The following is a 27,011-nucleotide window of genomic DNA, read 5'->3' as shown; positions in this document are numbered from 1 at the left end:
AAAGGGTTTAAAACGCTGTTTTAGTATCGAGTGTGAATGATGAAGCCTTCACTCTCGTTGCCAGGCTGCGAGCGCAACTTTTGATGACGTAGGTAGTAAAAGGGTCTATTATATCACAGTATCGAGAGTAAAGGCTTTCTATGAAATCAGGAATCATTCCTGAAAAGAGGAAAATTCCAGATTGCAGATATAATGTGTCATGCAAGCCTTTCAGAGCAAAAATCGGCCTATACGTATATATGATTAAAATATTGCAGTTAGCACAATAGACACCATTGTTCAGAAATAACGCTAAGTTATCTTCTCACGACATTATATCAACCTGGAAAAAAGATGACCGGATGTGATAAAATCCTGCCTCAACCCATGTTAATTCCTCCATTTCAAAACGTAAGCCTAAATTCCCAGGTTAGGGTGATGCTTTGCTGGGTATCCAAGCAAAGCATCATGGGCCATAGAGAAAAACAAAGCAGGGTCAGGAGCAAGACACACAGAGGGTAAAAACCTGGTAACACCTTAGACAGCGGAAAAGGGAATCTGTCTCAATGTAATTTCCCTTCTAACATGACTGATACTATTGCTTTACTTAACTTTAAAATTCTTACTTATTGCACCTTTAAGATTGCATAAATGTTTGCATACCTGTAAAAAATACAGAAATAAGCACCAGAGACATTTTCTTTCCTATTTTATTATTTCCATAAACAAATATAGAAAGCTCAAGGGACATAAAACAACTTTCCCTAGCAGTATGAGATCGTAACAAAAGTCCATAATGCAAGTTTACTTAAAAATTCTGCTTCATTAGATCATTTAAAAAATACCAATATCTGAGGTAATACAAGTTAAAGCTTTAGATTATGGTACTTTAACATGCCACACAGTTAAAAGAACAAAAGTATCATTTTAATATTACGCGACATAGCCCTAAAAAGGCACTATGCAGGATTTACAAACGCTAACTTCATTCTGCTTTTACAGTGTTGAAGAAGGAGCTGAGCGAGAGCTGTTTGCCTCCTCCATTAGCTGCCGCCCCTATGGGTTTTTTTGCCCTTCGTGGTTTGTCAGTCTTTCGGCCTCCAGTATGACTTAGCCTTTTCCCACTCTGAGGCAAATGACACAAGTGAAAGTGTAGTTGAGAACAGGAGAATATTTCACACTTTTATTTTAAAAACTAACTTCACTGAGGCAACTAGTTTTATAGTATGCAATGGTTGTGTTTTATTATTACAGATTGTAGAGTCCATAAAATCAAATCCATAGTCCAGAGAGAGGAACGTGCGGGTCTTTATGTTTGTTTGTATAACACAGACTTGTTGTATATCAATGACTTACAGGGGTGTGAAAAACTATTTGCCCCCTTCCTGATTTCTTATTCTTTTGCATGTTTGCCACACAAAATGTTTCTGATCATCAAAGACATTTAACCGTTAGTCAAAGATAACACAAGTAAACACAAAATGCAGTTTTGAAATGATGGTTTTTATTATTTAGGGAGAGAACAAAATCCAAACCTACATTGCCCTGTGTGAAAAAGTAATTGCCCCCTTGTTAAAAAATAACCCAACTGTGGCGTTTCACACCTGAGTTCAATTTCTGTAGCCACCCCCAAGACTGATTACTGCCACACCTGTTTCAGTCAAGAAATCACCTAAATATGAGCTGCCTGACACAGAGAAGTAGACCAAAAGCACCTCAAAAGCTAGACATCATTAGCCTGGCAAGCCAGACTAAATAAATGGATTATTTAGTCTGGCCACGCTCCATTGACGGCTCTCGGTTGTGGGGCGGGTTCTACCGTTGTCTTTCAAATGATCTCCGCATTCCACTGGACAATGAATGTGACATACTCTTGTTTCACTCTGTTGCATCATCCCACCCACCAGGCACATAGAGCGCCCTGATTGGCCCACAAAGCGGATAAAGCTCTGTGATTTGTTCACTAAGCAGATAGAGCACTATGATTGACCCACCATTATGGACCAATCACAGCTCTTTATGTGTTTGAAACCCCTCTAGAGAGCTGTGATTGGCCAGCCAGAATGCTGTTGGGGCTGCCGAGTGGAGCAGTGGAGCATTCCTAGACCAAACTTTGCAAAGCAAGAATTTGATCTAGTTCACTAGGCTAAGACATCACGCCAAGATCCAAAGAAATTCAAGAACAAATGAGAATAAAAGTAATTGAGATCTATCAGTCTGGTAACGGTTATAAAGCCATTTCTAAAGCTTTGGGACTCCAGCGAACCACAGTGAGAGCCATTATCCACAAATAGCAACAACATGGAACAGTGGTGAACTTTCCCAGGAGTGGGCGGCCGACCAAAATTACCCCAAAAGCGCAGAGACAACTCATCCGAGAGGTCACAAAAGACCCCAGGACAACTTCTAAAGAACTGCAGGCCTCACTTGCCTCAATTAAGGTCAGTGTTCACGACTCCACCATAAGAAAGAGACTGGGCAAAAACGGCCTGCATGGCAGATTTCCAAGATGCAAACCACTGTTAAGCAAAAGGAACATTAGGACTCGTCTCAGTTTTGCTAAGAAACATCTCAATGATTGCCAAGACTTTTGGGAAAATACCTTGTGGACTGATGAGACAAAAGTTGAACTTTTTGGAAATGTCCTGTTACATCTGGCGTAGAAGTAACACAGCATTTCAGACAAAGAACATCATACCAGCAGTAAAATATGGTGGTGGTAGTGTGATGGTCTGGGGTTGTTTTGCTGCTTCAGGAACTGGAAGGCTTGCTGAATTCTACTGTCTACCAAAACATCCTGAAGGAGAATGTCCGGCCATCTGTTCGTCAACTAAAGCTGAAGCGATCTTGGGTGCTGCAGCAGGACAATGGCCCAAAACGCACCAGCAAATCCACCTCTGAATGGCTGAAGAACAACAAAATGAAGACTTTGGAGTGGCCTAGTCAATGTCCTGACCTGAATCCTATTGAGATGCTATGACATGACCTTAAAAGGCGGTTCATGCTAGAAAACCCTCAAATAAAGCTGAATTACAACAATTCTGCAAAGATGAGTGGGCCAAAATTCCTTCAGAGCGCTGTAAAAGACTCGTAGCAAGTTATCGCAAACGCTTGATTGCAGTTATTGCTGCTAAGAGAGGCCCAACCAGTTATTATTGGGCAGCAGTAGCTCAACAGGTTGAGCGGGTTGTCCAGTGATCGGAAGGGGTTCGATCCCGGCTCCGGACAGAGAATTCTGATGTTGTGTCCTTGGGCAAGACACTTAACCCACCTTGCCTGCTGGTGGTGGTCGGAGGGTTCGGTGGCACCTGTGCTCGGCAGCCTCACCTCTCATCTCCACCAGTGTATGAATGTGTGTGTGAATCTGGTGTGAATGGATGAATGATACACTGTAGTGTAAAGCGCTTTGGAGTCCTTACTCTGAGAGGCGCTATACAAGTGCAGGTCATTTATCATTTATTAGGTTCAGGGGGCAATTACTTTTTCACACAGGGCAATGTAGGTTTGGATTTTGTTCTCTTCCTAAATAATAAAATCCATCATTTAAAAACTGCATTTTGTGTTTACTTGTGTTATCTTTGACTAACGGTTAAATGTGTTTGATGATCAGAAACATTTTGTGTGACAACCATGCAAAAGAATAAGAAATCAGGAAGGGGCAAATAGTTTTTCACACCATTGTGTTGTATATCACTGACTTGTTGCAGCTTTTTCTTGTTAATCATATTGTTCTTATTGCATTGGTGTAGGGCAGGGGTCGGCAACCTTTTCCCATCAAAGAGCCATTATTACCCGTTTCCCACATTAAAGAAAACACTGGGAGCCACAGCAGCCGCGACGTTGTGGGTGGAACCCACCCTAAGACAGCCAAGAGCTGCTTTAACTGATCACAACAGGTAACAGCAACCAATACCGTTCGCTCATGTACCTCAGAGTTATCTTTCAACTGAAGATAATTAAAACAAGTTTAATAAAATTGATCCAGAATTTGGAGCCCGTCTGTGCTACAATACTTCGATATTTTTCACCGTTAGTTGAGCAGGTGCCGCTTTTTACCGTGTCACACATGTCTCCTTTTAAAACATGATTAAAATGTTCAGAATACATATCCAGGCTCTGTCTCGTTGGATTGTTGTAATTAAACTTTGTACTAAACAAAACTTTACATGAAACAATGTTGAAAAGGTAAGAAAAGGATCCGATCTATTCGTTTTTTTCCCTCATTTATAGTGACGGATATAGTGATGGACATAAGGGTGCAGTGCACATGGCTCTGGTGTTAAACAAGTTTAATGTTCCTGTTTGCAACAATCTTCACAAGAAGGCAAAACAGTTAAATGAAAGGGTTCACACTGACCGGACGTTTCCCGTATTTGATCGTTTATTTTGACAGAGAAAGCTCAAGCCTGCAAATCCGCTGGCATTTTTGTCATCACGCACATCAGAGGCACATCAATCAAGAAAAGATTCCCATCAGAACATCTGAGCTGGACACTGAGCTCAGCGCAGCTCACACGTAAGGTGGACAGCGAGCTGAAGATTGATTCAGCTGATGTGTAGATCGAGGGCTTGGAGCACGTCGCAGAACCAGAGCGCATGCAGGAAGATTCCTCTCACTGAAGCGAGTGTTTCCCAAACCCTGTCTCTCAGAGAGACTTGTCACTTAGAAAATGTTCCCTAATTATGAAACTTTGGCTGAATAGCGCTTGTTCCCGTCTCCAATGTGGCAACACAGCGATGCATTTATGAGCCTGTCTGAGGCAAAAGTCCAGAATCTTATATCCTTTTCAACTCAGAAAAGCCCCTATAGAGACATCTGCAGGTGACATGTCAGCCGTTGGACCTGTTCAGGTTAACGCAGACAATCTTTAAATTTAGAATTGGCATACAGATAAAAAATGAATGCAGTAAAATAAAATATATTTTAATTAAATATTCATTCATTATTTTACAAGAAGAGAGCCGCATCAGACGGATGAAAGAGCTGCACGCGGCTCCGGAGCCGCCGGTTGCCGACCCCTGTTGGATGACAAGTTTTGGTTCATATCGCCTAGGCCAGTGGTTCCCAACCTTTTTCCCAAGGGACCCCGTTTTTTACCAGTAAAATTTTTGACGACCCCCTCCCATTCTCTCTTCCAGTACAAACAGTATTAAGAAATGATAAAATTGTTCAAGCACATTTTAATATGCTTTGATTTAATAGATAACAGTAATAGTAGGCTCCAGTACAGAACAAAGTCATTAACAAAACCAAACAGAGCATAATGTGCTTGACAGTTTGTATTACTTCTCTGAACACATTGTTTCTTGTAAACACTGATAAATCAATCAATCCTTTCAATAAACGTTTGACACATAAAAAATACACTGAGCAAAATGTACTTAAACGTGTATATTACTGTTTATACTAGATTATTTACTGTAAAGGCTGTGATTAATCAACCAGTCCTATCTTTAATGAACTTTTGACACTTGAAAATAAAAGCGAGATGAGCAAAACGTTCTTAAAAGTGTGTTACTCTTTCTGTACTAATTATTTCCTGTCTTAATATCAGTAAACTTTTCACTCATTAAAAAAAAGTGAGCAAAATGTAGGCTATAAACAAGTAATACATGAAGTTTTAACCCCTTAAAGTGGAGAGGTCCTGGCGACCCACTGAGAGGTTTTGGCTCCCCCTTGTGGGGGTCAGGACCCCCAGGTTAGGAACCACTGACCTAGTCTAACTGGAATACTAAATAGAAACTTACCTTTGAGTTCTTGTCCTCTAAACCATCCGCAGAATCAAAAAGTTTCAAAATCTGCAGGATAGTAAACATAAAACTTGGTCTTGAAAACATAATCAAAAACTCACAAACATTCAAACAGCGAATAAAACAAACCTTTTTCAGCCCTGTGGACACAGCAGCTTCCTGTAGGGCAGATCTGTCGAGCCACTGTGTTTTTCCTGTGTGTGTTTGTGTGTCCTGCTCTTTCAGACACAAGCTGTACACCACATAGGTCTGGTGAATGTGGGAGAAGATGTGCACGACCTGCAAACAGACGATCGCTACAGCTACACAAACGGCAAGTTTAAGTGAATCAAACAGATCAGTGAGCTTACTTCTCCCACATAACGAATGAGCGTTTCACTCAAACAGGTTCTCAGTGTTGTGCTGATTTCGTTGCACAGAAGCTTCTTCTGTTCCTCCACAGAGTTTTCCTCCTGCAGCAGAAGACTCGGGAACTCCCATAAGCCTGCCAGCAAACCTGAAAGCACATGAGATTGAACATCGAGGGGAAACAAAGCTGTAGATGTACAACTTATTTTAAATTGTTATTATTTTTTTTTAAAAATCACCTTTCTATCTAAATTTGAGCAGAGTAAAATATAAGGATACAAATGTGGTGTTTTAAAAAAGATGTTTAGCAAATAAGACTCATTCAGGAAGCATCCTACCACTTATTAGAAAGTTTAAATCGAGTTTCTGGCTAAACCTAAATTAGGCCAGCTGTTCTTACAAACAGATGAAGCTGTAGCCGCAAAGACCCGATCACTGACCTTTGTTCGGTCTCTGTAGGAGCAGAAACTCCTCGTTCGCCTCCTCCCTAGTCCTGGTCACCACACAGGTCAGAGTTCGCTCCACTCGAGGAGCCTTCTTCGCTGGCTTTCTAGGGAAATTTTGGACACCAAGGTCATTGTTCCAGGGCTCAGAGGGACACAACGGACAAGCTCCGCTGTTTACTGAAGAAGAGGAGAAATTAGCAATATGTACTTAATAATATAGGTTTACTTGTTTTATGAGAAAATCAAGATGATGAAGCATACTACAGTCTTCTATATCGGGCAGGTTTGAACCCTTCCGGTCCAAAAGCTTCGCAGTGTTCTGTTCCTGTTTGACGTGAACCTGCTCAAACAAAAAAATGTAGAAGCATCAACCCAAACATAGACATTTTAATCTTTCTAAAGTAATGGCTTCTTCTAGCCTCAGTCTACCCGCCTACCTTGTGATAAGAGCGGCAGTGTGATTGGACAGGACACTTGATGCACAGTGGTCCTTTGGGCGTGCAGACCTGTGCTCCTAGCTCCATCAAGGCCTGGTTGAAGTCTCCAGGTCTCTCTGGGTCCACAAGCAAATTGGAAAGATTCCTGAAGAAATCGGGACAAAGCCAAGCTGGAATCATGACGCCCTCATGGACATTAAAGCTGTTTTGTTTACAGTATGTTAACGGAGAGCTTTAGCTGACCAAAGAGCTTCTGTTACTGTGGGACGTGTACTGTCTGCTCCAATGGCCCTCACGCGACACAGCACCCGGATCACGTTTCCATCTACAGCTCCAGTAACCTTGGCAACAGAGATTATATCAGTTGTGAGAACATTTTATTTTAAAAAGGGGTTTTTAGTAAAGATTAAACAACGCTCCTAGTGATGACTTAAAGCTTGTAGCTGCCTCCAACAATTTAAAAGCTAATTAAGCTAATATTCATCATGAAACTGCAACATTCTGTGGAAAATAAGCTAAAATATCTAAATATTTCTGAACCAGAGTATAAGACTTTTGGAGTTTACGCTGGTCGTGAACACATGAAGCAGCTTTTACTGATATTTGCTTCTCTTAGCTCACCTGTCCCAGTGCGATAGAGCCAACAGCTGCAGCGGTGTACCGTCCGACACCAGGCAACTGTTTCAGCAGGTCATCGACCGTTCGAGGCATCCTTCCCTTTAACTCCAACACCACCTGAAAAAAAGGAAAATCACACAAAGACCCTCTCAGAAACAAATCAAGTCAAGTAACATCCCTTCAACTTATAATATTAAACTCGGGAGTTACAAAAATGTGTGAACTGATTAAAATAACTGCTGTGATCACTTTTCAGAAGTCCAGTTATAAGCCGGGCAAATGTCTGATGGGTCAGGAAACAGCAATGACCTTCTGAGCTCCTTCATGAAGCCTTCTTCCACGGGAGTAGTAGCCAAGTCCAGACCACATCTGGTTTACCTCCTGCATCAATGAAACATATAATGTATCAAGTATAAAAACAACGTATGCTATAAATAACATTTGTAGTAACTTATGAAATATTACCTCAATTGTTGCTGCAGCAAGATCCTGAACTGTGGGCCACTTCTAAAGCAAAAATAAACACATTTCTGTAAACCTAGTGTTGAATACTTCCTTGATTAAAGGTGGAGTAGAAGTTCTTGGAAAAAGCTGTACAAAAAAAGCTAAATGTTGAAAAAATAAATAATAATTGAAAGATCCAACCCCCTTTCCTCAGGTTCCTCCCTAAGTGCCACAGAACCTGATGGTCTCAGAAAATGGTATGACCAGACACAACGCATGCCATAAAACTTTATGTTAGCTTATGTTTTTGAGCAGTTGTTGGCATTTTCTGCCATAATTCCCAAAGTAAGGCATCTATGTAACTGTATAACAGTTCAGTATGTATGCTAGCTAATATAGTGTGGAGTTCTCTTGGCAAGGCAGTTTTAGCTTTGTTGATTTATTCTTAACTTCTAAATCACTGCAGCTCAGTGCCACCAATAATCTGGAAAACCAGGTCAAAACTTCCAGAAGCCGACTTGAACCTCCTCAGACTCAACTACCTCCTCTCGGCCAGCACGAGTAGTGGCACGCACGCGCTAGACAGACGGCTCTGCCACCCAACAGAGAACAGACTGCGTTTCCAGACAATAACCCCGGCCTAGTCCACACGTAGCCGGGTTTTTTTTAAAACAAATATCCGCCCCTCCAAAAACTTGCATCCACACCACCTCGTTTAAAAAAAAAATGTCCACACGTACCCGGCACGTACGGCAGTACTTCCCCCGTTCTTACCCTCGTCCTTCGTCTGTGGTCTTCCGCAAGGAGCAGTAATTCCGCTTGCAAAAACAAACAAGCAAAAAGCGTTTGGACAATTGATAAAGCGAGCGCAGCTCTGAGGGCATCCATGCTGTCGGCTAGTGTAAACACAGGTCGCACACGTGATGTCAGCATTTTTTTGTCGCGGAAAGTGACGTTGCGGACCTTAAAACTCCGGTTTTGTCTGTCCACACGCAGACACCCAAAACGGAGAAAACGCAAATCTTCACTTTGGCCGGAGTTTTTAAAAAGATCCGTTTTCGTGTGAAAATACTCCGTTTTCGTGTGAATGACAGGCCAAAACGTAGAAAAATATCTATGTTTTAGCAGATCCCCAGCTACGTGTGGACAGGGCCTCCGTCACCTAAACATTTTCCAACTAGAGCAGAACCAGACTCTAAACAGAACATGTAAAATAACCTCAATTGTTTTTTTTCTTGCTTAAACCACAGTCGCCATCTTCAGAGCCGCAGAAAGAAACACAGGAAGAACATAACAATGAGACGTAAAACAACTTAAAGAGCAAGTCACCCCCAAATCAACTTTTTTCCCCTGATAAACTAAATAAACGAGTGTCTAATCATGCTGCAGACACGTGTAGTCCATAGTTTTGCACTTTAGTGCATTTTAGTTAAAATTTTAATTTTCTGCCTATAACTGTCAGTGTTGTGCCGTTGTCAGGTAAAAACTCTGCACTGTATTTGAATTTAAATCTGCCACCGCTATTGGCTAAGAGATATACTATGATGTAAACTGGTACATTATGATGTCACAATGCTGTGGTGAGCCTGTGTGTGTGTGTATTTGTTAGCGGCTCCGCCCTCTCGGTCTGCATTTGTTGCATTTTTTAAACATGAAGAGAGAATGGAGTTAGACTCTGGTAAGGGGTGACTTGCTCTTTAAATGAAATTTGCAATCGCAAACAGAACATTCTGGTCCGAGGCAGCACAGGACTGGATTCACTTCCTGTTCAGTTGCTCCAAGCTGCAAACACGACTTTTGTGCACATAGAGGGGTTTGTGCAGCAGGGGGAGGGACTGTGAAAGGACAGTTTGATGGACAGATCATGATCCAGTCATTAGTAATGGGACGTGCACAACAATTGTATGAGGTTCCTTTTGTTGACAAAACATTGAATTTATCAGTTAGCACCAGTATGTGAAGAGTATTTCAAGCAATGTGGCAAAAACTTACTCCAGAAAACATCTCATAACCCACCACATAGATCAAGTACTGAAAACATGGCAAATATTTACCTTCAGCCATCTTTTGTAGTACTCTTTTACTGTGGCAACTTGAGTCTGTTGCAGCATTATTTCTGAAACCCAAACTAAAACAAACATAAAAATTTCACTGTGTGAAGAATTAGGGAAACGTAGAGCATTTCAGGCATTCATTTCTTTTTTGTAGACTGTGTTTTTACCTGCATATGTTCTGATGTTTATGTCCGACTCTGCCAAAGCCTGCCAAAAACAGAGGCTGGGTTTTACTTTCAGATGAAACTATACTGTACAGTCACTTCTATAAATAACCAGGAGATGGTCTAATATGCAAAAGGAACACTGTAAGCTTATTTTGAATACTGGATGATGCAGATGGATTTGATTATAATCCTATAGATGCTCTAAAGTAAGTGTCTATAACAGGATGAATATTTTGACTAGCGAGCAGCTTTTACTGTGACTTCGTGTTGAAATGTTGCTGTGAAACAAGAACCCTGAAATGAATCCATCTCTTTAAAACTCACTTAAAGCTGTTATTGCGAATCTACATAACAAGTAGAGGTGCTGAAAAAAATCCATTCGAGTCTGAATCGGGATTCTTATTTATAAAGATTCAGAATCGATTCACAAAGGTTCAGAATCGATTCCAAGAACTGAAATATTTGGCATGTTACAGGTTTGAGATGCACTTTTTTATCTTTGTTAGGGGAGTCAGTACTCCGTTTACTTTTGGGCTCCCATAAATTGAGATGATTTATGTTTGAATCTGCTGATAAGAGGGCACTTGAATGTTATTTTTTCCATACTCAGAAATTTGAGATATTCTCATATTTATTTTCTAAGTTGATAGATGAGTACTCAGGATTACTCATGTAACTTGTTTCTATACATACTTGAAAAGTATTTGACTGTATTACTTTCAATGCTACTGTTAGGTAACTACAGATTAGTTATATTTTACAAGGTAAGCAAAAATAAATGTTGCCTTTTGGTCAAAAGATCGCTTCTGTTTACAATTTTAGAATCACTTTATTTTACATTGTAAATTAGCATTTTTGGAGCATGACCAGTTTAAAGTCAAATAAAAACGTCCTATAGCTTTAACTAACTTGTACAACAAAGTAGTTAGTCCTGGAGCTGACACTCGTTAATACTGATTGTGAATCGATTTAAATAGAGAATTGAGAATCGAGAATCGATTCTGAATCGAATCGGCACCCCAAAAATCCGAATCGAATCAAATCGTGAGATTCACATCCCTAATAACAACGCAAACACAGTCACGGAACATTCACCACTCCCCTCGGGTATCTCCCTGAGATGTGTCGCCAGAGGAAACGAGATAGCGCTAAACACCAGTCGCTGTTTTCTAGGCCCAAACGTCTTTTATTGTCCGTGACTTTAAATGGTGTTTTTCTTTTTGGGACTCTGGTAGTTTGTCCTAAAGTTGAACTGGTAGAGCCAGCTGTTTATCCTTCTCTGGTGTTATTGAGCGGAGAACTTCTCACACCAGTAACGGATTGAGGACGCAGGGAAGTGCAGCGGTTCAGCAAGACCGACAATCGGATGGTCAAATAATTTGTTTCGGTCCAAAACGTGTTATTGGCAGACAAATGGGAGAGAACCACTTTCTTTATTATTATTATTATTATTATTATTTTATTCTCCACAATATATTACTAGCTATACTATTTTAGAATGTTGTCAAGAGGCATGAAAAAATATTTTAAGATAATGTGTTTTTCAAATTTGCCTTTACAGCTTTAGTATAACATTTACCATATCCTGAAATGGCAAGAAAATGTCTATTCTCTCTAATAAACAAATGCGTATTAAAAATCAAGATTTCCTGGATGTACCAGAGTCCTCCACGGCAGCTCTCTCTTCTCTTTGTCATACCAGCTCAAGAGCTGGGAGCGCAGCTGCACAACATCAGCAGGATCAGAGAAGGTGTGGAAGGAAGACTGTGGCACTGGGGGCGTGGTGTCCTCTGGAAGAAACGCATTTTAAATTCAAAACACATTTACCAATTCTAAAAAGTGTTTTCGAATCGTGTCGCTGAAACTTCTGGGTCAGATGTAACCCATGGGTCAAGCTGAACTTATTACATAAGTCAAATCTCTAGAGGTTTCTCTGCCTCAACACAGCTGAGTGGATGGAGCTTATGACTGAGCCTTTATGTGAATGTTTGTGTAGCACACTAGAGGTTTCTCTGCCTCAACACTCCTGATTTCACACAGCAGATGATCAGACGTGTACAACAGAACACGACATTCACTCCTCAATTCAGGTGTGTTAGAGCACGGATCCCACTAAAACACGCTGGATAGTGGCCTACCAGGATGGAAATTAGAACGTACCTTCTTTAACTGCTTGTTTGGACCTCTTTCGAGTAGAGGCTGATGTTTCTACCGTCCCCATCCGGCCTCTCTTGCCCTTGGATACCGCTGAACGTAACCCATTCATTATCAATCTCCCCTCAGTAATGGCCATCGCTGTTACTCTTCAAAACCAGAGCGGAGTTTTGGCTCCCGGCCTCCCGCCACTACGTTAAGGAAAAAAGCAGCGTTTAGCCAATCAGCTGTAAGTAAACACGGAAGTGTGTGACGCCATAACCGGTCGGCAGGTCTACGCACGCACATGTATATATACATATCTTTATATATTTATATATATACATATCTATGAACGCACGGACGTAGACGCGCTGTGGGCGTCATTTGGAATCGTAGATGTCCAAGGATGATCCCGCCTTTCTCGCCTCTGATTGGTTAGAAGGGATCTAAATCGGTTTATTGAAATCAACAAAACATGGCACATTACAATATTCCATTCTTAACTGGAAATACAAGCAGACGAGAGAAATAAATTGAGTAAAAAGAAAATAAATAATAAACAAACATGATATAAATAAAATGCAAATTAAGTGAAATAGTCTAAATGAAAGTAAAACAACTAATAAAGTGCAAAACATCATTCAATAAATTTGCTAGGGGTTAGCATTTAGTTTGTATTTCTTCATAGCGTAGGCTTTGGAGCCTTTCATGAATTCCAAAGAAGAGAAGTAATATACTAATTATTTATGAAATCCAATGAAATTAAGGCAAGTTTTTGCATAACGGATTTGCGTATGTAAAATTTTCCATGGATAATTATAACATTTAAAGCAATATAAATATTGTCCTTGGCAGTAAAACAACCGATTAACACGTTTTCTTTAGAAAGTCTTGGTGGATTACATAGCCTCTAAGCCAACCAATTCTCTAATTCACTCCAAAAAGTCTTCACAAATTCACAGTCAAAAAACAGATGCTCAGTGGTTTCTATGTCTGCATTACAAAATGAGCAGCCATTATGTTCCAAGTTAAATCGGTGTCTCAAAAGCTCTCCAGATGGATAAACGCAATTCATAATTTTAAACTGCATTTCTTTCATCTTTGGAGCAACTGGAAGCTTGAAAAAAAACCTACTTGCTTTTTTTTTTTCAATTTCACAAGATTGTAGATGAGAAGCTAATGATCTGTTGGCTAAGAATGGATGCAGCTCTTGAATAAATAACTGTCTTAATACAATATTGGGTAACTTTTTTTCAGTAATAGAACATTCATTAAGCATAAATTCAGGAAGCTTTGGACTAATGTTATTGTGATGTAAATTAGAGGAGATTGACAAGACAAGACTTGGAATTGCTTTTATAACCTTCTGATATTGTTCCTTGACAGTCAACTTGAATTTGGAGCTAAATAGTTCATGAGACAACAGATTTCCAGAGTTATCAAACAAGTGTAAAACAGACCAGATATCCTTTTCCAATCAGTTTGGATAAAATATTGAGTTATTTATTGAGGTGATGCATCTACAATTCTAGAGAGGAGTATCATGCAGACTGAAATTATATTTGCAAATCATCTTCCAGTACATAAGTACCTGTTGATGAAATAAAGACAGCTTGATGGGGAGCTTCTTCAGATCATAATCACACCTTAAAAGAAATTTAATACCACTGAGTTTGTTAAAGATTTGGTTTGGTATGTGAAACCAGAAATTGTTGTTTTAAACAAAAATGTTTTAGCCAGTTATTTTTTATTGTACCATTAACACACTCGAAATATAAAGCTTTAATCCCACCTTCCTCATCTTTAACCAAATTAGCCTTTTTAATATAGTGTGCCTTGTTTTTCCAGATAAAATTAAAATTAACTTGGTTGATAGCTTTAATTGCCTTTTTAGGGATGGAGATTGAGTAAGCTGGATAGATAAACCTAGAGATTGATTCCATTTTCGTGAGAAAGGATCTTCTAATAATTGAGATGTCCCTTTGCAGCCATGAATTTATAAAAGATTTACAATTTTGCAGATTATCCCACTTCCTGTCTGGCTCATGTCATTTCTTCAACTTCATGACGATCTGCAGGCAATATCGTTAAAAAAATTGAAACCACGTGGAAAGAGTCTTCAGCTCCACATCCCGATCTGCTCTGCACCACAGCCGGTATAAATTCTGCTCCCATTCCGATCCTCGCCTGTTCCTCGCTCTGAGTAAACCTAATCGGAAGGTTGTAGGTTCGAGCCCCGCTCAGTCTGTCGCTGTCGTTGTGTCCTTGGGCAAGACACTTAACCCACGTTGCCTGCTGGTGGTGGTCGGAGGGACCGGTGGCGCCAGTGCTCGGCAGCCTCGCCTCTGTCAGTGCGCCCCAGGACAGCTGTGGCTACATTGTAGCTCATCCCCACCAGGGTGTGAATGTGTGTGTGAATGGGTGAATGACTGATTGTGTTGTAAAGCGCCTTGGGGGGTTCCAGAACTCTAGAAGGCGCTATATCAGACACAGGCCATTTATAAACAGGGCTTAATGCTGATCATTGAGGGCCACTATCCAGCATGTTTTAGCTCTTTCCCTGCTCTAACACATCTGATTCGGTGGTTGAATGACCTGTTCAACAGGTCAGCTCTGCAGAAGCCTGTTAATCATCTGCTTATATAAATCAGACCCGTTTGGGCAGACTGTGGCCCTTGAGGAGGACTAGGATTGAACACAACTGCTTTACTGCCTTCTGTGAGAAACTAAAACTTCTTCAAACATTGTTTTAGTTGTTCAGAGTTGTGACTAAGCTGCATGTTATTGTACCAACAGAAGTTGGTGGTTTTAGCAGTGAACTGAACAATGCAAATATTGCATTTCAGAGAAAATGTCAAATATTTAAACAATTTCTCCTCCAATCAGTCAGACCCTGTTATGATAGTTTACAACAGTCTTGTTCAATAGGTCTTCACACTTTCTGAAGGTCTTTAAAAGTTCTTCTGCTTTTATCATTCATTTTCAGTCCAGTCTTCGCAACTGACTGCTAAAACACACTGTTTGGTTTGTCTTAAAAATGAGGAGCTTCTTCTTCTCGTCAGAAGTCTGACCTGATACTCTCCCAAACTGGAAAAGGGTAGAAGAAACAAATGAAGCTGAGCAGCAAACAAAGCAAACACCAGAGATTTTTTTAACCTAAAAATCAGGTTAAATCTCACCTTGAGATACAGAAACCTGGTTAGACCTCAGAGCTCTTGCTTGTCTTTAATCCAAATGTATTTAGAAACAATAATCTTTGTTCTGGTGAGACAAGGTTGCTTCATACGTTAGTGACAACTCTCACACACGTTATGACATTGTGGCTTTCAGAAAGTCAGCCACTTACAGTAAAGGCTGCAGATATCGGGCTGCCCATGACTCTGCACATGTTCTTCAGTCCCTGGGAATGAGCTGACAGAATGCTACAAGCACAAGAACAAAGCACACATCAGGAGTTCATAAAGGGTGTCCGGCTGTTGTGGGTCTCAGGATTTGTATTTGAGAGCCAGAGGGAAAACCGAAAAAAAAAGTCACAGAACTAATTATGTTCAGCTTTGTTTTAATTGTTTCAGCTGGTTTTGGAGCACATTTATGTGGTTTTGTCTCTTTGTCTTTTAATTTGTCAAGAGAACAAAACCGAACAGACTTACTGGAACATAATTTACCACAAAATAAAAGACAGCTGGTACCATCTGTTCCCCCGTCTCTGTGGCGTTTCCCATAAACTAAATAATCAAAATAAAAGTTATGTGAAATACAAAATACAAACCGTATTTGAAGCACATACCTCTAAGATCAGGCTGACTTGTATTTGGACATGAGCGTGTTCCCTGTTGTACACGGCATAAAGAAGTTGTTGGATCACCCCAAGAGAGAGAAGCTCATGACAAACATTTGGATCTTGCTCAGAAAACACCTTCAAGACATCAGAGTTAAAGGTAGTGGAAAAAACCAGCACTAATTAGGTATAATACACTATTAAATAGATCAAATCATGACATTTTCCAAAAATATACCTTCATAGCAGCATATTAGATTGAATAAAATGTTTTTTCCATTACAATCTAAGTGGAGGTGTATGTATGAGATTCCAGATGTACTGTAAAGTTTTAGCTGTGGCAGCTTGTTGCACAAAGACAGAGCGTGATCGGTAAACCCCTCAACGTCTAATACATGATCAACAAAGCATGAGAACTGTGACATGACGCAACAGGTTTAAACAGTAGGCGCCCACACCTTCTGGGGCTGTGTTTTCTTTACTTCCATCAAATCTGGTCTTTGTGTCTCAATGCTTCTGCTCCAAGATCAGGCTATAGCTGCTAAATAGGCTGATTTAATCCAGGAAATAAATGAATCATCTGGTACGAGATTATTTAAAAAACGTACCGTATTTTCCGGACTATAAATCGCTCCGGAGTGTAAGTCGCACCAGCCATAAAATGTATAATGAAGAAGAAAATAACATATATAAGTTGCACTGGGCTATAAGTCGCATTTTGGGGGGAATTTTTTTTATTTTTCTTACAAAATCTGAGACCAAGCGTTTCCCATTGCAAGACAAGTACCGGTAGCAATAACAGAATAAACAACGCGGGCGCAGCAGCGCGCCACGGTCTCCAGCAGAGGATGGCTGTGTTTGAAACCCTCCCAGCGGGACAGGGGAGCTCATTCCTGTGTCGGAGCCGGCTCACAGAAGCGCACCACAGGCTGCAGCAGGTGATGGCGGGGCAGAGGAGCTGAAACCTGGGCCGGATCCAGAGCGCAACGGCGCACAACAGGCTCCGGCAGGTGATGGGTGTGTGTTTTTAATTGGCTGCGGGGCAAGTGAGCTGAAACCTGGGTCAGATTCAGCCCACAGCTGCGCGCCACAGTCTCCAGCAGGTGATGGCTGTGTTTTTAGTTCCCTGCGGGTCAGGGGAGCTCACTCCTGTGCCGGATCAGGTGTGTAACGGTGCGCCACAGGCTCCAACAGGTGATGGCTGTGTTTTTTATTCCCAGCGGGGCAGGGTAGCTCATTCCAGGTCAGGAGCCGGTACATAATTTGGTATATAAGTCGCTCCGGAGTATAAATCGCAGGACCGGCCAGACTATGAAAAAAGTGCGATTTATAGTCCGAAAAATACGGTAACTAAAACTTTCAGGACATTTAACTGAATTGGGATATTCTCTGCTTACCTTCATCCTGGACCTGCAGGAGCGTGTTGAGCAAAAGCTCCACAATGCTGGGATGAGCATCGTCTGGGCATCAGGTTTGATTGCAGTCGTCTGGAATTTTCTGTGATGCTCACGCTGCACAAGGTGTGCAGAAGAGTTTTGTAAGCTGTTGGAGACCAACAAGTCATCAAATCAATCAGGTGTTTGCAGATCCAGTCTTGATATTAAGGATTTTCATGAGACTAGGACTTCAACAGGGCCCCCACTAACCATGTCAGCTGTGTTTAGCACGGTCAGATACACTGCTATGACTTTCATACCTGCTACAATGCAAATGAAATACAGGAAAAGAAACAAAACTGCTAAGGAGGTTTCGCTTATCAAGTTTACCCTGGCTTTCACAAACAAACTCCTATATGGCCCGCATTTGATACAATGATCAGAAGCTGAAGGGCCTTCTCGTCCTCTTTGCTCTGACAGTGGCTAAAAATCTCGAACCCTGCCAGATACGAATCTCAACGGTTTCCCATTCATTTCCTGTTTCCACATTGCACCCAGCCAGGCTTTTACTGGGTTTTAACCTCACAGAAATGTGACATAATAAAAAATGAAAATGATCTAAATGTTGCATGTTTAAAAATGAATAAAGTTTTGCATGAACCAACTTAGTTGAAATGTTTATTATCATTATTATTATTGTTGTTGTTGTTGTTGTTGTTAATATTATTATTGTAGGATTAGCATACATATTTATTTTAGGTGCTTTTAAAGCTTTATATACTACACTACACTTAGCAGCTATAGCCTGACGTTGTCGTCCTCTGGCAAAAGAAATCAGCAAAACCATCAGCCCGATATTAGGTAACACAGATCAACATTGCAAAAATAGCATAGAACTGGCAAAATAACTAAAAAAGATTACAATAGAAGATAATGACATACTCATCTCACATCACGTCACATCCCTGTTCACAAAAACACCAACCCAAAAAACCATAGACATAGTAGCTAACAGAATCAGACAGGACAAGACTTTACACAAAAGAGCAAACCTCACAGCAGATGACATAGCACAGCTGATAGGACTGGTAGCTAACTCCACTTACTTCACATACGATAACACTATATACAAACAACTGGAAGGCTTCGCCATGGGTAACCCGTTATCAGCCACCCTGTGCGAGTTTTTCATGGAAGACCTAGAGCAAAAAGTCATAGCCACTGCCCCCCCAACTGCAAAATAAAACTATGGAAACGCTACGTAGACGACCTACTGGAAATCATACCAAAAGGACAAACAGAAACACTAACACAACACTTGAATAACATTGACGACACAGGCAGCATAAAGTTCACATATAAGTCAGAAACAGAAGGCGTATAGCATTTATGGACATGAAAATAACCAGGCAGATCGACGGGACCCTAAACATAAACACATACAGGAAACCAACACACACAGACCAATATCTATTATGGACATCAGAACACCCCACCATACACAAAATGTCAGTAATCAGAACATTATATCACCGAGCAAACATGATAACAGAAGAAAGAGACCGTAAACAAGAGGACAAACACATACAACACGCTTTAAAGACCTGCGGATACCCGACATGGGCAATAAACAAAGGAAAACAACAAACAACAACAGGAAGACAAGATCAACCTAAGCAAAGAACCAGAAACCCAGAAAGGCAAAAACAAAAACCAGTGATAACCCTACCATACATCAAAGGCATAACAGAAAAGATAAGAGCAACAATGAAAAAACTCAACAAAAACACACCAACAAAACCATACACAACAGTTAGAAACAGACTAGTACACCCAAAAGACAAGATACCAGCTGGACTTAAATGTGGAGTCGTTTACGAAATCCCATGCTAATTCTTTAATAAAACATACATAGGAGAAACCGGACGCCAACTCAACACACGAACAATAGAACATAGAAAGGAGTGCGAGAAAGAGGCAAGTCGAAGACACACACGAGCAGCAAAACAAGAAGCAGAAAGTACAATAAAGAAGTCAGCCGTAACAGATCACTGCACAAGAGAAAACCATATAATGGACTGGGACAACACAAGGATCATAAACACCGAACAAAAGAAATACAAAAGATGGATAAAGGAAGCCATAGAGATAAGGAGACGTGGATGTGGGACCATGAACAGAGACAATGGGGTTTAAACATTGGATCGAGCGTGGGACTGCATCATCGGAGATGGGAGAGCGGGCAGCAGAGGGCGACAACGTCTCCTGCTGCCTGCAGAAGGAGTAGGAAATGCCACCATCAGTGTCAGTTCTGAAGTTGTTTGCAGCCACAAATGAAATTGTCAGCAAGGTCAAGAAAACCTCTATCTGTGTTTAAAAAAGAACCAAAAATGGAGTAAGTGTCCTAAAATAATTAGGACAGGGGCCAGGTGGTTGTGTCTGCTTAGTAATGATATGGTTAAGCAGTTGTTAATACTTTATCTAATAGTTTATCAATGCTTAATAATGCAATAAGTAGCGCTAATAAAGAGACTCTTACTGCTAAGTGTTGCCAAGTACTTTTTTCAGTGAGTCAGAGGTTTGAAGTAGTCTCTGGGTCTTGCCACTAGATGACGCTATTAAACACGCTGAGAGGTGAGTACTCTGCTGCCCTCTGCAGGCCACTTCTTGTATTTCTGTTTTCAGAGATAAAGAAAGTAGCCACATCTTGGCGTGGAAAAGAAACGAGTTTATTACATCGTATTTAACACACACATCCCTGTTGCTTCTGTGTCATGCCTCCATCACAGAGGTGTCTTACAACCCCCCGGGTGCACTTTTCTTGGCTGCACCAGAGACAAATATCGGTTGCTTCACGCGCACGAGGCGACAATTGATTTTAAACGCTGGTTTATCGCCGAATGTTTCGAGGTTTTCACAAACATTCAATGTCTTTTCGTTTTCCCCGCTCGACCCATGCCGTCGTATCCGGTTTCTGTTTAGGTTTTAGCTGTGATAACGGAAAGTAGGCTAAATACCGGCCAACAGACCGGCCGGGCACGTCAGACGAAGCCGTTCAGAGGAACACAGGGAGAGTGACAAGGACGGGGAGAGGGAGGAAAGAAAGGGGAGGGGAACTGACATTAAAGCAACACAACAAGGAAACTACACTGCGGAGCCACGGACGCCTTCATTTTATGTTTTTGAATAATAGCCGGAGCTAGTGTTTCCAAGTGTGTGCGGAACCAGCCCGAAGCTGCGGCTCACAGCCTCAAGGGTCCCCCGGAAAGCAGCGGCTTCAGCCCGAGTTGGATTAAAGGCGCTCTCCGTGGTTTCACAGATATGGGTGAGAATAATAAAAGAGGGCTTTAACTGATTCTGAGTGAAATTAACTGAGAGGGGGGAGAAGCACACACACAGGCCTCTTTCTGCCCTCAGAGCCGTGTCCGAAACGGGAGCTGGAGACAAAAGCCAGCAGTTTAACCGCAATTAATACAGTTCATATTCAGATTATTTCTGTGTGATTTCGGGCTATTTGGGATCCATTTAATCGATGATGAGGACGTGAATGCTGCTGACTGCCATCATAAAGCAGCGTTCAGTTAGAAGTCAGGGTTATTACAATTTTGTAAGCGTTACTTTTAACCCAGAATTATTCAGACTGTGACCTTGTGTGAACTCGAGTGTGTAAATAACAAAAATTATGATGATGATGATGATGATGATGATGATGATAACAAAACAAGCCAGCGGGTTTTTTTTTCTCCACGTGCACCCTCACATCACCTGGTGACTTTTTATGGTTTAATGTTTTTTTTTTCTGGCTCAGAACCACCCAACTCCCCACAGGTGGAGGATGGAGGTGAGGAGGATGAGGAGGAGCTGAGTGGCGGTGAGGAGGCAGACTACAGGACCAGTTCAGGACGGGGCTCCCTGCTGACACGGAGAGGCATCACCCTGAGAGTGCTGCTGAAGGATGGCCTGGTGGAGCCGGGGGATGGTGTGCTGGCCATCCACTACCTGGTACCAACACACCTCACGCTATTATTTATTATGATTGTCACAACACACTAATCAATGGCTCCTCTCTCACCTACCTCCCCCAGGGCAAGAACTTTGTAGGAGACCTGTTGAATGATGGGAAAATCAGATGGGTGGAGACGGGCCAGATATTTAACTCTCCAAGCGCCTGGGCGACACACTGTAAACGCCTGGTTAATCCAGCCAAGAAGTCTGGCTGTGGCTGGGCGTCTGTGCGCTACCGTGGTCAAAAGCTGGCCCAGTACAAAACCACCTGGCTGCACAAGTATCAGCCCAGTGCAGACATGGTGAGACTTCCGTCTTTCAATCTACAGGACAAATATCATCATCCAGGTTTAAAGTTGACATTCAAATGGATTTAGTAAGAGCTTAAAGATAGGATAAAGCCTATAGAAGATGGCTTTCATGACAAACATCGTGTCTAAATCTGTAAGACAGCTAACAGGGCTCCTGAGTTAATCACAGCCTGGATATCTCAAAGAAATAACAACTTAAAATCAAACGAATGAGAAGCAGAATTTTACTGAATTTGAAATCAAGCTTGAACTACATTTTTTTGTGTTCAAATCAAAAACTTTTGAACTCAAACTTTAGCTGTGCTGGCTAAACCGGCCAAGCAATAAACTCATAAAAGAGACCAAAAAACAAACAAACCCCAAACTAAAAGTGTCAGTCCTTAACACATCTATAATAGTGTGTCGGGTGTATCAGAGATGGACAGGAAGCTGAGTACAGAGAGCTGGTGGAGCGCTTTGTGGTGTGGAAACAATCATCTGACCTTGAACGTGAACAAAACAAAGGAGATGATTTTAGACTTCAGAAGAAACAGGGTGGAGTCAAACAGTGTTTCCATCATGGGAGAAGACGTGGAGGTGGTTGAGGAATACCTTGGAGTTCACCTGGACAACAGACTGGACTGGAGAAAGAACAGCCAGGCTGTTTACAAGAAGGGACACAGCAGACTGCACTTCTTGAGGATGCTAAGGTCCTTCAATGTCTGTAGCAAGATGCTGCAGATCTTCTACAAGTCTGTTGTTGAGAGTGTAATCTCTTCAGCCATCGTCTGTTGGGGTAGCAGCATCAGAAGCAGGAACCTGAAAAGGCTCAACAGCCCAATAACAAAGGCTGGTTCTGTTCTGGGGACGACTGTGGAACCACTGGAGGAGATAATGCAAAGAAGGATTCTCCAGAGAATCAAGAAAATGATGGACAACCCTGAGCATTCTCTTCACAAGACTGTCCGACAACAGAAGAGTATCTTCAGTCAGAGGCTTCTTCAGTTTCGCTGCAACACTGACCGCTACTGGAGATCCTTCCTGCAAACAGCCATTGTAATATACAATAACTCTTTGATGACTTGATTATTATTATTATTCTGAGCTACTACAGCAATCAGTTTCCCTCTGGGATTAATAAAGTATTTTTGAATTGAATTGAATATAAATAATTATCACACACGTTATGGCTTTTCAGAATCCTGTGTGAGTGTTCAAGTTGACTTTTTTTAATCACAAATAATTTTCACAATAAAACTAAAGGAAATGATCACGTTTTTACTATCGTAGGACGTTTCCTCCAATTTAACCTGCAAATATTTAATAACTTTAAATTAGTATGAAAAAGTATTTGTCATTAAACCTGATAAACCATTAATAAACAACAGTGCGTTGATTTTAAAATAGAATAAAATAAAAATCTTCCAATTATTGCTTTCTAATCAGTTTTATTACTTGTCGTTTTTAGAGCATGGTGAGTGAAGAAGACGATGATGAAGATGAAGAGGAAGGAAAGACAGCTGTGCAGACGGATGAGAAGAACAAGAACAACAAAACTGGATTAAATGGTCTCCTCTTTTTCCGAGTCTGTTCTTTTCTCGTCTCAGACTTTTCTAAAGTTCATCTTTACTTTGTTACAGACGTGATGGTTTCACGTCGAACCGACAGAGAGAGGATCCCTGTCAGATATTGCACCTTGGGCACCAGAGATGCTACCAGGTACATCTTTTTTTTTTTTACTTCATCCGTCTGGTGTGCTGCAGGAGAGAAGAGTTATGATTTTGCTTCCTCAGAGACCCACACACACTAGTGGAGCTGTCAGCGTTCTCGGCCATCAACCGATTCCAGCCATTCAACGTAGCCATCTCCAGTAATGTTCTGCTGCTAATGGTAACTTCAGATAAGGACTTTTATATATTAAGAAAAAGCAAAGCAGCAAAGATGTTTTCTTGTGGTCCTTTACAGGACTTCCATTGTCACCTGACCACCAGTGAGGTGGTGGGATACCTCGGAGGACGCTGGGATACCAACACACAATGTGAGTGTAACTTTACTGTCAAGATGAAGTACACACAGATTAAATGTTACAGGCCAAGTTAGCTGAGAAACCATTTTTACTTGTTAATTGTGAAATATGATTGGTCACTTACATGGACGTAATTTGGGGGGGGGGGGTGGGGGGGGGCATGCCCCCCCCCACCTTTTCCAAAGTCAAGTTTTGACCCCTGCACTTTTTACCATCCAAAAACAATATTACGCTATATTAAATTGACACTGGTTGAGCTCTAGGACCAAGCGGAAAACAACTGTTTGTGTTGAAGCCTGTTTCCCATTAGAGCATACTGTAAAGATACCCCCACCCCCACCCCCGTGTCCCACCCACTTCTAAAGTGAAAATTACGTCCATGGTCACTGAAAATAGTCTTCGACCTCTACTTCCTGCATTAGTCGCTGATAGAAAATAAACGGGGGAAACGCTCGCATTAAAAATGCCTGTCAGACCTACGTCACACTGGAAATTAACATTCATGGGCTCACCCATCTTGGCTCATGACAGGGAAGGCAAAATTAGCATCCAGGAGAGAGAGCAGAAAACGTCTTGGCTAGTAGAAGCTAATTGTTAGCATTAGCAACTCTACAACATGGCAGAACTCCTCCAGGCCTGTTATTTGTAGAGGTAAAACATCAGTGTTGCAAAGCAAATGGTCAGCGGTAAAGTCGCGTTGCTGTTAGCCAACACTCGTTTTTTCAACACACTTGCAGAAGTCTCTAGAATAAATGCATTCCTTGTGAGTTGACCTGGTTGGATAACAGCAACGCGACTCTACCACTGACTGTTTGCAACACTGATGCTTTATCTCCACAAATAAAACAACTCTGGAGGAGTTTTGTCACATGACAGAGTTGCTAATGCTAACGGATAGCTTCTACAAGGCCGACACGTTCTCTGCTGTTTTCTGGATTCTAAATCAACAACAGCCTTCCTCGTTGTGAGTCAAGATGGGTGAGTCCATGAATGTGAAGTGACAGTGTGATGTAGATCTGTCAGTATTTTCAAATCCCCGAGTTTCACCGTCTATTTTCTATCAGAAGCTAATGCAGGAGATAGGTGTAGGAGACTATTTTCATGTTCAGCCTGCATGAAAAACTCACCGTGGCCAATAATAACCAGAGATAATAATTAAAAAATGCTTTTTTTCTTCAAAGTTCTACACCTTTAAACAACCTCCTGACGTGTATCTCTTCTTGATTTTCAGTGCTCACAGTCCTGAGGGCGTTCCCCTGTCGAACCAGGCTGGCAGACCGAGAATCGGCGTCTGCTGTTGAAGAGGAGGTAACGTATGCATCATTCAGGAGACGAAAGAATAAAATACCTAGTTTTTGTTTTACTTTTTCAAAAAAGGGTGTTTCTTTAGCTGAGGTGTCAGAACTTGTCATCATTCATCACTTGAATACCTTTTTTTTAAATGTAATGACCTAAACCTCTTTGGGACACACGTTGTTCAGTCAATAATTAGGATGTTTAATTTTATCCAGATTTGTCAGAACCTGTTCATGCGTGGGCTGTCGTTGGTGGGCTGGTACCACAGTCACCCGCGGGGTCCAGCCCTGCCGTCGCTGCAGGACATCGACTCACAGATGGATCATCAGCTGAGGCTGCAGGGTTCAAACAACGGCTTCCAGCCCTGCCTGGGTATCATCTGTGGTCAGTGGATAGAGTGTGGCGTTATAATACCACAATGGCTGATCTGAACAAGTGCAGCCCTTTGAAATTCATTTTGGCTTGGAAAAATGTGTTTTAGTGCTTAAAAGCTTGAGGTGCTAACATAGTGTGAGGTTACTGTTGAAATGGTTAGTGAGGGGAGAAAAGTATCGCACTTAAATCACTAAAAGTTGCCTCAGGGTGAGTAAACGGTTGAAAACATCTATAGAGGAACTGAACCGCGGTAAAGTGAGGTGAATCAAGCCGATTTAAAAAACCAAAACTATAACATTTGAAACAACGTCTGAATTTACTGCTTGTATTAGGATCATGTCCTTTCTGGTTTTCGTAAGGTTTCATTGAGCTTTTAATGATTTCAGGTCCATATTACCATGGAAACCAAGGTGTGGCCTCTACAATAACTCCGTTCTGGGTCGTACCACCTCCTGAGGTCAGGACACAAGGATAAGCGCTGTCTATTTGGCTGTTCGGTCGTGACTTACTATGTTCATTTAGAAACACATTATTTCTCACCACTTCTCCGTGTGTACAGCAACGGCCCAGTGACTACGGAATTCCAGTGGCTGTGGAGGTCACCTACGTGCAGGACAACTTTCTTACCAGTGATGTCCTTAATGAAATGGTACTGACCGAGCAGCTGCAGTCCTGTAAAACAAGTCACAATTTAAGATGTTTCTATTTCTTCCAAAGATGCTGCTGGTTGAATACTACAGAGCAGCTCCAGACCTCGTCCAGTTCAACCAGTACTGGTGTCCTGATACCACCATGATGGACAAGATAAAGGTAAGACGTCTAAGCAACCCACTCCCAGGTTCTTACACCAGGTGCCTCGGCTGACAGTGACAGTCTCACTCCACAGGGCTCCCTGAGTTGCCACGCCCCCAAAGACCAGGCCTACTCCCAGATCTTGGAGCATGTCTATAGTCAGCTGAGTGTTATGCACTGAGATCTGCGCTGCTTGTGTGACCTGAACTTGCTTATGGTCAAGTCCTCTCATTTCAAACACTTGTCCTGTGGATCTGATGGACCGTGCATGGTGGGCACTCGTCGTTAATTCTGCTTGATAAACATCTCTAGATGCCTTGAACGAGCTCACGCCTGAGTCTAACAGCATTAATGTGAGTCAGACACATTTGTGACTGTAGAGGTGCTTTAATATATGATTATAGCTGCTCCTGGAGGTTGTACTGTATTTATGAAAAGAGAAACACAAATGAAATCATATCCCATTCAATCAGAAAAAACCTATTGTACGAAATCCAAACGGGTTCAGATGAAGGCAACTGGACTTCTTTAGTTTCATGGAGACGTTTCGCTTCTCATCCGAAGAACTTTGTCAATTCTGACCAGAATATGGGAGAGTCAAGCTTATAAACTGTAGGAACCAATATTGTTCTGGGTAAGATGATAAAGCTGCTTACGTTGGTTTCAGTTAATTGCATTGTGGCTTTGATTTCT

General features: G+C 41.5%; 2 protein-coding genes across 3 annotated transcripts; one reads left to right on the top strand and one right to left on the bottom strand.

Moving 5' to 3' along the window:
• Positions 1 to 673: 673 nt before the first annotated feature.
• mutyh (mutY DNA glycosylase) lies at positions 674 to 12,694 on the bottom strand. Its single transcript, XM_015971497.3, has 15 exons — positions 12,405 to 12,694; positions 11,904 to 12,034; positions 10,245 to 10,284; positions 10,078 to 10,151; positions 8,045 to 8,086; positions 7,889 to 7,960; positions 7,583 to 7,696; positions 7,205 to 7,302; positions 6,962 to 7,106; positions 6,786 to 6,864; positions 6,519 to 6,701; positions 6,081 to 6,226; positions 5,860 to 6,009; positions 5,728 to 5,778; positions 674 to 1,105 (listed from the first exon to the last, which is right to left on the bottom strand). The coding sequence occupies exons 1-15, from the start codon at positions 12,535 to 12,537 to the stop codon at positions 965 to 967; spliced, it is 1,599 nt and encodes a 532-aa protein (XP_015826983.1). The 5' UTR covers positions 12,538 to 12,694; the 3' UTR covers positions 674 to 964.
• Positions 12,695 to 20,667: 7,973 nt separating this feature from the next.
• mpnd (MPN domain containing) lies at positions 20,668 to 26,698 on the top strand. Of its 2 annotated transcripts, XM_015971498.3 has the most exons (13): positions 20,668 to 20,859; positions 21,343 to 21,536; positions 21,620 to 21,841; positions 23,298 to 23,397; positions 23,470 to 23,548; positions 23,623 to 23,719; positions 23,795 to 23,867; positions 25,087 to 25,163; positions 25,367 to 25,535; positions 25,913 to 25,983; positions 26,086 to 26,175; positions 26,244 to 26,336; positions 26,413 to 26,698. In XM_015971498.3, exons 1-13 carry the CDS (start codon positions 20,856 to 20,858, stop codon positions 26,497 to 26,499), a joined length of 1,356 nt encoding a protein of 451 aa, XP_015826984.1. In that variant the 5' UTR covers positions 20,668 to 20,855; the 3' UTR covers positions 26,500 to 26,698. The 2 variants fall into 2 exon arrangements, with proteins under 2 accessions (XP_015826984.1, XP_070410215.1); XM_070554114.1 differs by having other exon boundaries at positions 23,298 to 23,548.
• Positions 26,699 to 27,011: the final 313 nt, after the last annotated feature.

The sequence above is a fragment of the Nothobranchius furzeri genome, chromosome 8 (assembly GCF_043380555.1).
Source record: "Nothobranchius furzeri strain GRZ-AD chromosome 8, NfurGRZ-RIMD1, whole genome shotgun sequence".
NCBI classification, from domain to species: domain Eukaryota; kingdom Metazoa; phylum Chordata; class Actinopteri; order Cyprinodontiformes; family Nothobranchiidae; genus Nothobranchius; species Nothobranchius furzeri.
This window is presented reverse-complemented; position numbering and strand designations above follow the sequence as displayed.

Bases quoted from the DNA above. Each gene is read 5' to 3' on its own strand.
- mpnd (XM_070554114.1), top strand. The intron at 25,536-25,912 runs GTCAGTGGATAG...TAATGATTTCAG, and splicing joins CTGCCTGGGTATCATCTGTG to GTCCATATTACCATGGAAAC. The intron at 26,176-26,243 runs GTACTGACCGAG...TTTCTTCCAAAG, and splicing joins GTGATGTCCTTAATGAAATG to ATGCTGCTGGTTGAATACTA.
- mutyh (XM_015971497.3), bottom strand. From the start codon at position 12,537: ATGGCCATTACTGAGGGGAGATTGATAATGAATGGGTTACGTTCAGCG. The intron at 10,285-11,903 runs GTACATCCAGGA...TGTTTTTGGCAG, and splicing joins AGCTGCCGTGGAGGACTCTG to GCTTTGGCAGAGTCGGACAT. The intron at 10,152-10,244 runs GTAAAAACACAG...TGTTTGTTTTAG, and splicing joins AAACATCAGAACATATGCAG to TTTGGGTTTCAGAAATAATG.